This window comes from Drosophila mauritiana, chromosome 3L (assembly GCF_004382145.1).
Source record: "Drosophila mauritiana strain mau12 chromosome 3L, ASM438214v1, whole genome shotgun sequence".
Lineage (NCBI taxonomy): Eukaryota > Metazoa > Arthropoda > Insecta > Diptera > Drosophilidae > Drosophila > Drosophila mauritiana.
In genome coordinates, this window is record NC_046669.1 from 16,625,535 (window position 1) to 16,639,905 (window position 14,371).

The following is a 14,371-nucleotide window of genomic DNA, read 5'->3' on the forward strand; positions in this document are numbered from 1 at the left end:
ATATTTATATATATATATATATATATATTTGTTTGTCTTGGTTTTCGGTTCATCTTGTTTTTTTGTTGCTCTAGAGCGTTTCTTGCCGTTTGTTTTTTAAACTTATGTACCATTAGCTTAACTTAATATGCCATTATTTAATTTCATTTTTGTTTAAAATCATGTTTTAGTTCATTTTTGTTCATTTGAATTTTTTGTTTGTTTTCTCCGTTTTTTTGTTCATTTTGGTTTAATATGCGGTTGCTGATCTCTGTTCTTGCTGCTGATTCTGCCTATTTCACTGCCGATCTTAACCCGATCGAGGGTATAGTGGGATGCTATCCACTTCCCCAAGAACCTCGTCTATCCTCCCCTGTACGTGGCACATGGTGAACAAAGTGAGTTTTAATTTGCTGCTAAAGCTGTTCGCACTTTTGTTGCATATACATATTGCGGGCTGACTGTGTGAGTGGATGTGGGTGTGTATGGGTGAGGTGTGTATGTGTGAGTGTCTCTCTTAAAAACTTATGTAATTTCGTGTGTGTAAAAGAGCAACAATTTGCCCTTTTGTCGTCCGTTAATAAATGTTGCACTTGCGTTTGTTGTTAAGGATGCTGCCGTTGTGGATGGTTTTGTTGCTGATGCTGTTGGTGGCCGCATAGTTTCATTATGTTCTTTCGGTTCGAGGGTCCTTAAATATAATTGAATTTTTTTGTAACCACCAATATGCGTGACTGCCTGCCTGCCTGTTTGCTCATCGAACGCTTAACATTATTGAATTTAACTATATGTTTATTTGTTGTTCTTGGTTATATAACTATGTATATATATGTATATATCAATTTGGGTTTTATTTTCTCATATATACGGGCTTATTTGCTGTCCTCAGAAGGATTCTTCGGTCTTTTTGGGATTTGTCCTTCGTTTAACATATATCTTTTTGTATATATCTCGGATTTTCTTATTTCTTGACTCGTTCTTATGCATTCTCTCGTAGTAAATATACAAATTCGTTACCGGATTTCTTTATAGAAATGAAAAATGGTTTATTAAATTCTCGTTATGCCTCTATTTATGTGTATGTGTCTTCGCCTTTGTCGCTCTGTTGCGCTTCCTGGCGTTTAATTATTATGTTGTTACCTTGTATAGTTTGCTGTAAGTGTAGTACTGTACCAGTTTATATTATGTTTATGCTTATGTACACACATTGGCCATTTCGCAACTCGCAACTCGCATCCAACATTCATCATCATACCCAATGTGTCCGATTTTGAATCATGCGAATGCATCGCATCCAGCATCCGGCATTCATTCCATCTGGTTTCATTTGTGTTGTTACAGTATTCGCACTGAAAGTGGCCAGAGCTTTTGGCTCTGCGGCTTCGTAGACAGTAGTATGTATGTTTAATTGATTCTCGTTCTGCGCTCCTTAATTACTTTACTTACATAGTTAGAATACTTACAAACTGGACGCCCTGCTATGGCGCATTTTATAAATGTATCTTCATCGTCTTGTTGTCTGTCTTGTAGTTGCATATTCATCTGCCGCCTGTTTTCCTCTCTAAAGATTCCTTTGACTTTTATGTGTATAAAGTATTAAAATGATTTCATCTTGCTTGGTTACGCATTTCTTGTAAATACAATTTTAACGCCACTCACGCCGTTTGTCTTGCCTCAATTATGTATTATTTGTTTTTGGTTTTTGGTTTTCCTCATTTTCTTGTATATATTAATATATAATTTTCCATATAGTATAGTGTAAAATATATAAGAGATATTGTCAATATAGTAAAGGTGTTTTGTCAGCAGGAGTACTGCCACTTCCAACTGACACATTCCTGGGGGGAATTTCTTACTTATAGCAAAAATAGTCAAGTGATCGTTCGTATGAAGGTTCTTTTGTATGTGATCTCCATCGTATATATGCGTGTGCCAGTGTCTGTGACTGTGTCTTTGTCTGTGGCTGAGTGTGGGTGTATGGTTGTTTGGGTGTGTGTGTCCTTTATGTGGGTGCTGTGGGGTGTATGTACACATGTCTATAAAAAAGAACCGAGGATAGAAATGTCTCGTGTGAGTAAAAGGATTGCTATCGTATAAAAGCACGTCAAAGTGTAGAAGGCCCACAAGTCGTAAATCGTTCGCAAATGCGCCCCTTTGCGCCTCTCTCTGCGCTTCTCAAAAAGGCCAAGTGGGCGGCATGCCTAACTCATCTGTGTGGTTGTTCTTGGTTTTGGTAAACAGAAAGTACATTCGTTCGTTAGCGCTAGATATTAGTTAAATTGTATTTCATTATCGTAATCTTTATCGTAATTGTAATCGTATTTGTTGATGTTGTTGCTATACTCATACACATAATAAGAACTGATATGTTTGTAAGTCAATAATAAGAGAAAAACGGAAAGCAATTCGTATATGTATCTACGTAACTCCGCCTACACCCAATCCTCATCATCGTCTTCTGGTGTTTCGCCAATTTAAAACTATTTTACATTACACTTTATGTCTTTTTTGTGCCACGTGTTTATTTTCAACTTTTGGCTTTCTACCACCCGGCTTCGACCACCAATTGACTTTTTGACCGAAAGTTGCGTATAGCTTAAAGTATGGGGTACATTATTTTTAAAAAATCGTTACGGCATACTTTTTATACACACACACTTCTCCGTTCTCGATATAAAAAAGAGAGCTCACATGTCGAATCCTATAAATTGTTTTTTTTCCTTGTTCGTGTTATTAATATTTTGTTCAATTTAAAGCTTTTGCGCCTGCGCCGTCCACTGCCGCGATCTCAACCTATATTTTCTTCGCTCCGACGGCGCATCAGTAAAAAAATAATGAAAAAATGTTTGTTTTTGCTTTGTTTTTGTCTTCACTTGTTCGCTTTTTGTTCTTTTTTTTTTTGGTATTTAAAAAATGTTCTTGTTGCTTGTTGTTGTCTTTATGTCTCTGTGCTGTTTGGTGTTGGAAATTCTCTAATTGACTGAAATTGATTTTGTTACAAGGACGCATTGCTTGTTGTTTCGGTATTCTTTAAGCAGAAGTTGATCCGGTATACCAATAGTTACTATATATGTCTGTGATCGGCTATAGCTTCCGCAGAAGATCCTTAATAGAATATACAGCACTACAAAACACAAACGGAAAGCCTAGAGTCGATCGATAGCTGGGAATGCTGGGGAAACTTCTAGGAAAGACTCAACATTACACCTAAAGCTGCATCGACTTACAACGAAAAGGGATTTGGGGATCCCGAGTCGGTCTCGAGGTCCTTCGTCCTGCGTCTACCTACACCACAAATAATACGAGTACAAACGATTGCCTGCCCAATGATCGTGGATCATGGGGCACTAGTTAAAGAAGTGTAGCAATACAGGCTTAGCTGCCAGCGAAAAGACTCGGACTAAGATAGTCGTAGATCGGCCTGGTGTTTCAGCTAGTCGCTTCTTGAATACATACATATATAGATATATATATATCTGGTATGCATGTATATATATATAATTAGGTGTAGGTGTATATATTTAATGTATATTTATATATTGGTGTATATTTTATGTATTCCTTTTGGGGATTTGTTCAATTTACTTCTGCCTCTGCCGCGCTTGTTGTTGTTTTGAATTATTGCTTTTAGAACATGTCTTAAAAATATATTTATTTATATATATTTATATATGCCTTAGAAGTAGGTTTAATATATATATATATATATATTATGCAAATATAACATGTTTGCCGTCGCCGCCCTCCGCCAGCCACCCCCGTTTAAAAATATCTGCCCCGCAGGATAGAAGCTGCATTTGGAATTCGCCTCCAATGACCTGTGACCTGCTAAAGTAATCTTCTTCCGTCCAAAGTCCCGATATGCCAGACCGTCGAATGGTCTGATCTTTGTCTATCTAAAATTGAAGATTTCCCCTTTCTTAAATTGTTTACCTCTTGTTTGTTTTTTTTGATTATTTATATGTAAGTGTGATGCACATGGCAAAGTCGCAAGCCGCGATCTTTGGAAAATCTGAAATGATCGGCGTGTGGGGTATAGTCAACACTTTAAACGTTTAATGTTGTTTATGTTACACTGCAACTATTTGCTGTCCCTCTTCAATTATCGCATATGTTTGCTGTTCGGATTCGGTTTCTGTTTCCGCGATTCCATCTAACATACTATATAGGTAATGTGTAAGTTTGTTGGTCCGAGGACTCGACAAAAGTCCTGGAGAGCGTTGGTTTGACAATTTGGCAAAAAAGTTATGAAAGGAACATTTTCACTGTTTCGGCATTTGCTTTTGTTTTTCCACTGGCTTTTCTCTGCTTGCTGTTTGCTGTCTCTTGGCTTTTGTTTCAGTTGTGTGTGTGTGTGTGGGTTTTTGTTTTTTCGTCGCCTAATGCAAAAAATCTCAGACAGACAAAAAGCGCAACGTATGTATTGTTGTTCTGTCAATTATAGAATATTTTCTTGTGTCTGCTATTTTGGTTTTCTGGTTTTTTGTTGCTCGCAATTATCCCCCACTTGCTGTGTGTAACAAATGTTGTTTACTTATCTAGCTGATAGGTTTTGTTTGGTTTGCTTTTCCAATAATTTAATACTCCATATAGTTGTATATAAATATATTTTTCTATTACGCCCCCGATTGCATCGTCGTCGTTATCGTCATAATCCTCAAATATGTCTAGTACATTCATCGTCCGGGTGATTTAGCCGGACGGAGCGACTAGAAAAAAATTAATTGCACATTGCGTGGCCTGCATTCATCATCATCGTCATCGTCATCGACATCGTCATCGACATTTTCATATTCATTTCGATTTTCATCATCGTTTTCATTTCCAATTTTCCACTAGCGCTTTGGAGGCGCATCTGTGATCCTTTTTACACGCTTGTTTACTGATATATTTAGTTAAGTGTTCAAACATTTGCAATTTTGCGCGTTTGTTTTATAAATATTTTATTTACTTAATCGTACTATATGTTGTATGTATAATAGTTCATTGTTATATTTGCATATGCTCTTACCAAGTAATTTGTTTAAGTGTTTCTTTTTGATTTATCGGTAAGATCTGTGTTATGTTCGTGTATTGTGTTTGGGTGTGTGGCGTGTATGTATGTATCTTGTATCTGCTCTCTGGTATCTTGTATCTCAAAAATGGTGTGTTTCTTACATATTTAGGGTGTTGCATTTTCCTTTTTGCATTTTCATTGTTTCGGATACTCCATTGTGTTAAGCAAATAAATTGATTTATGCCTCGAGCTACGGAATTTCACTCTCTCACTTCGCTTTCATTGTCATATTTAATGCTTTAACATATTTGTCTAACTATCCACTGATTAATTAGCATTATTTACCACTTTGCTTTCAATGTGAACACAAAAGTTATAGGTTTTTCCTCTACCTTCCCCTGACTCGATTGAAATAATGAGAAAGAGAACTTCAACATAGTTAATAACAAATTGCCTTCGACTTTTGCTCACATTCGCTTTTGTTTCTTTGTTGTTTACTTTGGCCAATAAAGGATTTGTTGTACTTTAAAATAAATTCATAAATATAATTGTAAGCACAATTTTGATTTGATTCATACCCCAACCCAGTCCGGAAATCAGAACTAAACCCAACCGATTCTTAACATTTTCAAACTCGAACACCTCCAATTCGCATCTTAAATCGATTATCGTTGAAAGTACAATAACTTGTGGTTGGTTTCGCGTTTTTTGATTCAAGTAATTCCCTTTGTATATATTGCAGTTTACTTTATGTGTATAAGAGTGTATATTCTTGTGTATATATAGGTATATATACTATATATATATATATATCGACTTTAACTTTAAAAGTTACAACTTATATACGTTAAGAATAGCAATAATAATGGTAATAATAATTTGCCTTTAATAATACGCAATTAAATAATAACATTTTCGCTATTATTGCAACATTTTCGCTTTATCCTGTTTTTCAACTCTGTCGTTTTATTAGTAACCCCCACGTACTTTTTTGTGATTTATATTTTTTTTTTGGTTTTTGCTTTTTTGTTTGTTGGTTTCTCATTACTTAAAAGTGGTTACGCCCCTTTTGGCCTGGTTGTCATCTGTGGGCGGTGGGCGTGGGGCGTGTTGGCGGCTCGGTGCGGTGGAGTCCTTTTTTTCGCTGTGTGAGCAGGACCACTCCCCCACCCACCGCCCCATCGCGATGGCACTCCACTCCAGTTGGACGCACAGTTTCCGTTTAATTTGCATTTTAAACGATTTTTGCTGCACACGTTGCATCTTTCGGGGCCGAGCGTTGTTCTTGCCGATGTTGTTGTAGTAGTTGTTAAATTAAAATTAATTTTTGTTGTTTGTGTTCGCTCGTAGTTCGTCCTCATCACTTTTTTTGTTCATTTTTCGCTTTTTTACGATTTTTCCCATGCGTTTATATATACGTATTTGTAATATACGTTAATTAATTAATTATAATATGTGTGTTTGGTTTATTGTTTGTTGCTCTTGCAGTTGTCTCGGTTTTTCTTGCATGTGGAAATACACAAATATGTAATATGTACTTTATTTGATTTATATTTATATATATGCAGGTATATATAACTTTAAATTACTTCTTTTTTGCGCTCTGTGGTTGCAGCACTGCAGTGTGTATCTGTGTCTGAGTGTGTGTGTGTGTGTGTCTGTCATTTGTTGCTAAAGTTGCTGTTGCATTTGTTGCTCCTGTTGCTGTTGTTGCTGCTGCTGCTGTTGCTGTTGTTGTTGCTGTTGTCATTGCGGTTGTCGGCGCCACCTTTTAATGGTATCCATTTGTAAATGCCGCAGGAATTAGTGGTCCCTGTAAATAAACGTTTCGTGGAGAACAAAACAAGCAAACACCAAAAATTATTTAAATAAAATGCAATTTCTAGTTGCATAGCTACGCACACACATATAAGTATGTATTTATATAAGTATAGGTATATGGGTATTGATATATAGAAAGTAAACATTAAGAGGTATACATATATATGTACTGAATAGAAATAGATTAGAAGTGGCAAATTGTCGAAAGAATAAAAATCTGAAGTTTCCAAACTTTGCTTTCGATCGCAAAACAAATAAAGACATTTAAAAATTGTCACAATACGGTGGCGAGGTTTGATATGAAGGAGAAATCGATAAAACTATTTAATTATGTTGCCCCAAAAGTGTTTTAATATAAAATTCATGATTTTACTTTTTGCAAAGAGTGGAAACACATTCAGAGGCTTATTGTGCATGAAATTCATTAAATACCAATTCACTTTCTCTTTTTTCTAATGCTATTTTCGCGAAAATAGAAGAGCACTTAATTTGATTGTGGAAATTTATGAAATAAAATTGTATTTTTCCAGACACTCGCCGTGATTGTCAAGTCCTTTATCAAACCTCGCCGACAGCCATGGATAATAAATAAGTTTCGATATGATTTATTTTAGTTTGCAGCGAGGCATGGGAATATTGAAATATTGAAGTACAAAAATGTTCATATATAATACATATACGGTGTATACAATTTAAATAAATAATAATAGTTTAATTGAAACGGCCTAGAAAACTGTGCTTGTGACGTGCATACATATTTTTACGTTTATTTATTTTAGTTTTTTTTTTTTTGTAAATTTTTGTTTGACTAGTTGTAGTTAAAAGAATTTGATTGTTAATAATTGAAATCGTTTAGTTGAAAAAAGAAGAGAACACGCTGTAGTTTTGTTGGTGTGCCTACCTTGTGCAACTGCGTTTGTTTTATACTCTTATTTCTTTTGTTTGCTTTCGTTTAGCTTTATTTTATTTGTATTTTTCATATATTTTTTCGATTTAAATATATAATGGGTTTCTTTTACTTTTTGCATATCTTTTGTTTTGTTTTGTTCTCTTGCATTTATATTTTTGGGTTATCAGTCTTTTATATATTAGCCATCGCAAAGTTCAACGAATAAATCTGTACGAAATGAAAGAGAAATACATACAATATATAGAAGGATAACGCAATAGTTTAGCTCTACATCGGCAGTCTCTCCTTATCTCTACAATATGAGTCAGTGTGTGTGTGTGTGTGAAGGATTCGGGATCGAATCTCCAAGCGCGACACTTGCGTCTCATGTGGGTGTTTCGTATCGCTGGCTTACGCTCTAGCTCTAGGTCCAAGTCCAGGGATCGTGGGGATCCCGGAACTTGGTTCTGCTTGCCGCAGGACCAAAAGGACGACTCACCGGGCTGTAGTTCAACGGGGCGCGGCTGACGGCGATGGGGAAGCCGGACGGCTGCGGACTGGTGGCCTGCACATAGCCCACATTGTCGGCGGCCGCCGAGCTGTACATGTCGATGGTGGGGCCAGGTGAGTTGGTGGAGGGGAATCCCTGCCGGGTGGCCGTGTTGGCGGCGGCGGCATGCGGCGATGCCGACGGTCCATAGCTGTGGGCAGCCGCAGCAGCCGCCTGATAGTTGTTCATCACTGCAATAGGAGAAAGGACATTCATTAGATATGAAAACTTCAAAAGTCCGGCTAAAATACTCAGAAAAAACAAAGTTACTGGTGTAGGAAAAGTATAAAATAACAAAGTGTTATTCAAACATGTAGCAAAATAAACACGTATTAGTTACATTACACTAACATAAATATTAGGCAACAGTGCGGATGAGTAATGTGTTATCGTATAATCCACATACGCAGTGTTGCCACCCCCCTTTCTAAAGCACATCATTGAAAAGATATTTTTTTATGGTTGTCTTAAGGCTTTTAACAAATAATCACTGCTTTGTAGTAAAGTTAATCTCAGCAACAGTTGGGTAAGCCCACTAAAATGAATAGATCAAAAATGTTTGAATTCATGAATTCATAAATGACTGACGGACATTTGTTTATCTAGCTCATAGTATTTGCCACTAGCAAATAGTCACAGATGCTGACTTTTGATAAAGACATATTACTTCTACTTCATGTTCGGTGAGTAACTATTAAAATGAACTGCCCTGCCACAGCGTAACCTCTGTTTTCAGAGCGAATCGAATCTGGCACCTGGAATGGAAAATGGGGTCACTCACCTGACAGCGCCTGGGTCAGCAGCGGTGTATTGTTGTTGGGTGTCAGCTGCCCATTGGTTAGATCAACTGTAAGTGGCAAAAGAGGGCGAGAGGCGTGTCATTAGTGGGGGCGGGCTGGCTAAGGCGGATCGTAAGTAACTAGTCGAGTAAAAGCCGGGCACATATAGGAGGTGCCCGCGACACAAGAGTATACGAAAGTAATCAAGGCTGAGCTCTAAGGGTAAATGGGCTGTGGTACTGGTAGAGGGAATAGGAGCAGGAATCAAGTATATATATCTATATTAAAGTGGGGGTATGGAGTGAGAGAGTATTCGAGTATGCGATTGTAATACATGTGGCTATAGCTCTGTTATATCGGTGTGCCGAGGAAGCAAACAATCAAAAGCGAAAGTAAACAACTCTAACTAGTCCCAGAACAACTACGATGCCAAACGCAAACACAAAAGACGAACCAAAGAGCGAAAGGAAGTACGTATATAGAGTATAAATGGATGGGGGTTTCTGGGGAAGTATTTCAGGTTTCAGTGCTTTTTAGGACGAGGAAGCGCTAACTGGAACGCAGGTTATGAAAACACAAAGTGCTTTGTTATTAAACGAGCTTCGGGCGGAGGATGTTGACGCTACAGTGACAAAACAAAGCCAAAGCCCAACTAAACCAAACCAAACCAATCCGAACCCATCCAAACTCAGTTACAACGCTTGGTTTGCCCACTGATGTGCACTTTCCTTTGGGCGCTCCTGCCCGGATTTTACCCTCTGGTTTTCACCCCTTTTTTTTTGGCCCGTTGTTATCATTGTTATCGTTTCGTTTTTTCTATTTTTTCGTATATTTTCCGTTTTTTTTTTGTGGCTGTTCCCCCTTGTTATGGTCACAGCTGCAACAGCAAGTAAAAATACGCCAGCGCCAATATTGAAATGACAACAGAATGCGAATGCGAATACGAATGTGAATGAAGGCAAGCGAAAAAATGGGTAACGGGTTATGGCTGGGATCGGAATGGGGATATGGCGGGAATATCTGGGGCGAACGGGAGGAAACGTAGCAGTTGCATTTCCTGCGGAAACACAAAAATTGATGTAACGTAACGTGACGTAACGTAACGAGGCATGTCCCTGGCAGTCGTTCGCTTATTGTAGAGAAAACCCACACACACCAACACCCACCTTTTGAGCACCCACAACCCGTCCGCCACCCACTCGGCTCAACCCTTACGACCTTCGTCATCGTCGTTGTGCGTTTTATGGCGCCAATCAACTTTGGCTTACGTTTAGTTTACGTTTTTGTGCGAAATCTCGGTGCGCCATGTTGTTTTCATTAGTGTTGAGTCTGGGACTCACTATGATACAAAGAAGCGCCCGAAAAACCCCGGATCCTTATACGGACCGACATAAAGAGTCAGTAAAAGCAGCAGCAGTTGCAATAGCAATCGCAATCGCAATCGCAATGGCGGCAACGGTTGCCTTTGTAAATAAATAACTTATTAAGCCGGGGTTCCTTTTTTCGGGCTGCCATTGCCATTGCCATTGCATGAAATGCGTTTCCGCTGGAACTCGGGGAAGGTAGTGGATTGGTTGCGGGTTTTTTGGGAAAATTGCAATTGTCAGTCTTGCGGTTGCGGAAAAACAACTGTTACCAGCTGTCGACCTGGCAACCCTGTTACGGCCACAATAAAAGGTTAAATTGAGACATTTCAACAAACAAAATCGGTCAACAGAAGACATTTACATGATCACGATACTGCACAGTTTCAGATAAAGTTCTTGTTTCATGGGTGGGGAGAACTTATATTAAAACTAGGGTACACATAAAAATGGGTACTTATATACGTATACGTATGGGGGGTTATACATGTTTGATGGTTACAGCTGTTTGCTACTAATGAGTGTGTTACATGATACAGTTTTTGGTAAATTAAATTCTATTTCGAGCTACGTTTTCGTCCGACGCTTGAGCTAATTCGATATTGTTAGTTTTTGATGTGTGATGTGTAAATTTTGTATAAAGCTAAGTTTCTCAAACGGAAGAACACTACACAGAAATATATATTTGTATTCCAACTACGACTGGCGCCCAACGTGGCGCATTCAGTTTACAATTTTGTGTGTTTTTATTGCGGTCTTTGCTAAAACTTTCTCTATCATCTAACAGTTTACATACAGTTAATAATGTGGAAAATTGTTCGAATATAGAGCCAAAAACGGTTATAGGTTTAATATAATGATCAATACGTATATAAAAAGAGTATAATGCTTGTACGAATATGCATTGGAACAATAAGACGACCATTAGCTGACCTTGTTGACTGCGTAGTGTTTGAGCTGCTGTTCTTCTTGGGTTATTGGGTTCCTGCTGCTTCGGTTGTTGCCGCACTGTCCTTGCCAAGTTGCTGTCAGAATATTACGCATACGCCCCGATGGCCACTTTGTCATTCACTTGGCCACGTCAATTCCACTCCCTTCGAATCGCTAATAATGGGAGGGACGGCTGCCAATGCCCCAAAAGGATAGACTTTTGCTTGGGTTTTTTGGTTTCGGCTTTGCATCCGCATTTATTTTATTTTTCGTTTTATTTATCTTAGTTTTGTGCATTCATTTAGTTAATAACTCGTTTTCCATTTCGATTTCGATTTCGTTTCTGCGCAAGCAAATGTTTTTCTTGTCTCGTTTGAAGCGTTTTCTTATAAATCACAGTATATGCGTGTAGAATACATATTGGAATATGCGTGGGTGTGTGTGTGTGTTCGTGTCTGTGTGTTGCCATATAGGTTTTGTAAATAACTCGCAAGCGTTTGGTAATTGTCAATTTAAATAGTTGCAAAATACCTCGAAGCAGTTTCCGGGCATCCGGATGCCACAGCGATTCGATAATTGCATTCAATTAACTAAGTAACAGCTTATCCAACTATATAGAGTTATTGACCGATCTTTTTTTTTTGTATTAGGTTCGAGAGTGTGTGTGTTTAAATAGCTAGCTGTGTGTGTGTGTGTGGGTGAAACTTACATGGAGAGGACATTGAAAAATTGAATTTTTCATTAACTTAAGAGAGATTTGTTGTCTTTGATTTTTGGTTTTTCTTTTTGTTTTGGCGCTGCTAAGTTGCTTTCGAAAATGGATGGACATTAATATTGTATTTTTCGTTATTGTACAAATCAAATCGATTCACGCTTCGTATAAAATGAATACCCAACTTAGCTTGTAAACGTCGTATATTAAATATGTATATAAATATTCATGTATATAAGGTATAGTATATATGTATGTATATAGTAATGTCTATATGTACTTTAAATAGAAATGTCGAAAAATTTCGCTCGTTTTTGGTTTTTTTCTTTGCCATTTTGGAATTCTTGCGATGCACCGATGAAGGAAGGAATTTATATAGTTTTGAAAGCTTCAAGGCTTCAATTCGTATGTGGGCCAAATGCGGTTTGCTAATACATATGAAACGGAATAACACAGCTACGGATAATGGACAAATCTACTAATTAATGAACTTTAGCTATGGCAAAAATCTCTGCACGTTTGCTAATTATCTAAAAACTCATGGGACCACCGACAAACAACGGAAGCAAAAACAAAAACCAACTGGAAATGGACATGGAAAGCGCTGTGGAGAAAGGAAAAATTGCATACATAATGTGCAGCAAATTAATTAAAGGATAATAATGGCACTACATGTGACAGGCCTGCTAAAATTTGTTGTTATCTAAATGTTTTTCCATGTGCACTTTTCGCAGTTGTTGTGGGGGTAGCAACTAATTTATGCATACAGGGACTACAAATGAAATTTGCATTTAAATGCTACGGTAAAATAGTTTTATAAATAATAGATAGCGTCCCTGAAACGGGATGCAAATGGTCAAAGGTCGGGGTGTAAAAAAGCGGGATATATATATATATATATATATATATATGGATATGGAGTGGGGGCGGGGAGCATATGAAGATCGAGTATAGTTAGCTATAGAGTTTCGTTATACAATAATTGTGTCACACATCTAATTAGGGTTCTAGAGACATATATATTGTATATAGTGTACGCATGTCTGTGAGTAATTGAGTGATTATGCGGGCCTAGTTCTAAACGATTCTAAGTACTCGATTACATCCGATTACGGAACTGCACTAGGATTGATTAGTACGGGTGCTAGCTGCTCTATATGCGAGTATACGTAATTGTAGGTTTTATAAGTTGGGGATGCCACTAGACACTACGGATACTGCTGCGGTAATTGGTTAACTGCTCCAACAATATATGGGGAATACTTTTCGGGAGAGTCTAGTACGTAAGTTTCGTGTTTGCATGTGTGTTTATCAGCTATATGTATAGACTGCAGCTCTAAGCGTGTGTGTGTGTTTGTGTCGAAGTTACATTTTCTATGTAGTTCTTTTCAAATCTCTCGTGAGTTCTTTGCAAGTTTGCTCCACTCTGGAGTATTTCCGTGGCTTTAACAGTGGACTTTAGTTTGGTTGTTGCAGTGGTTACCATTTACCGTAGATACAAGCTAATCTAACGCTCTGGGTAGCATATCTCTTCCAGCTGCTGTGGGCATTGGAGTTAAATGGCTGTACCTACTTGTCACCGCTCGAAAGATATAGTTACTTGACACAGAAAAAGGGCGGCAATGAAAACGGAACTCTGGATCTCACATTCTCATTTGCATTCTCATTCTCAATCTCAGACTTGTGCGATTCGATTCGGTTCGGGTTAGTTCTCGCTTAGAAATTTATGTTGCCCAGAAACTGCGATTTGATGGCCGCGGATCGAGCTGTGAGCGCCGTGGCCAGCGGCAGGGTCAACGCCTGTTGGTGGTACGCCGACTGGGCGTGGCTTGGGACGCCACCGGAGGGGGCGACACCTGTCGCCGCAACACCAGAGGCGGCGCCAGCGGGGGCACCTCTGCTGCGGCCCGGGGTAGCGCTACAAGCGGTACCATAACTTCTACCGATTCCGCAAATTGTCAAGCCTACAAAATCATACGAGATACAAGATAGATGAAGAGAGAGATAGAGAGAAAAGGGGGGCAGGCAAACAAAAAGGTACAGTCTGCACTAGGGACCAGATCTGTAAAACTATCGATACGGACTTATTAGTTAAACGACTCTTAGAAAGTCCTTAACTAAACGGATGGTATAATTGCTTTTATTAAGATAACGATTTGAACATTTTCCATTATAATGAAATTTATTGGAAGACGAGAAAAAATAGTGATATAGAATATGTGATCCAACCTTTTTAAATGATTATTTATTTTAGTTATGATCCGAAATGCTTTGAACATTTGTATGAATGGGAACATATACTAATAAATAAAACCAAGTATAGTTATCAAGTAAACTAGAATATTTGTAAC

The 14,371-nt window shown here is 38.1% G+C and overlaps 1 protein-coding gene across 5 annotated transcripts in view; it reads right to left on the bottom strand.

Annotated features, from left to right (window-relative positions):
- Positions 1–222: 222 nt before the first annotated feature.
- LOC117141065 (RNA-binding protein Musashi homolog Rbp6) overlaps positions 223–14,371 on the bottom strand; it is a 175,491-nt gene continuing 161,342 nt past the window's right edge. For 2 of the 5 annotated variants that reach the window (XM_033304356.1, XM_033304360.1), the window contains 3 exons: positions 9,017–9,082; positions 8,185–8,426; positions 223–6,788 (listed from right to left, as the gene is read on the bottom strand). In XM_033304356.1, coding sequence (XP_033160247.1) covers positions 6,747–6,788; positions 8,185–8,426; positions 9,017–9,082 — 350 coding nt within the window. In that variant the 3' untranslated portion in view covers positions 223–6,746. Of the gene's footprint in view, positions 6,789–7,809; positions 7,914–8,184; positions 8,427–9,016; positions 9,083–11,259; positions 13,985–14,371 lie in introns of those variants that run through there. The other 3 variants (XR_004459450.1, XM_033304357.1, XM_033304358.1) reach the window with 3 other exon arrangements.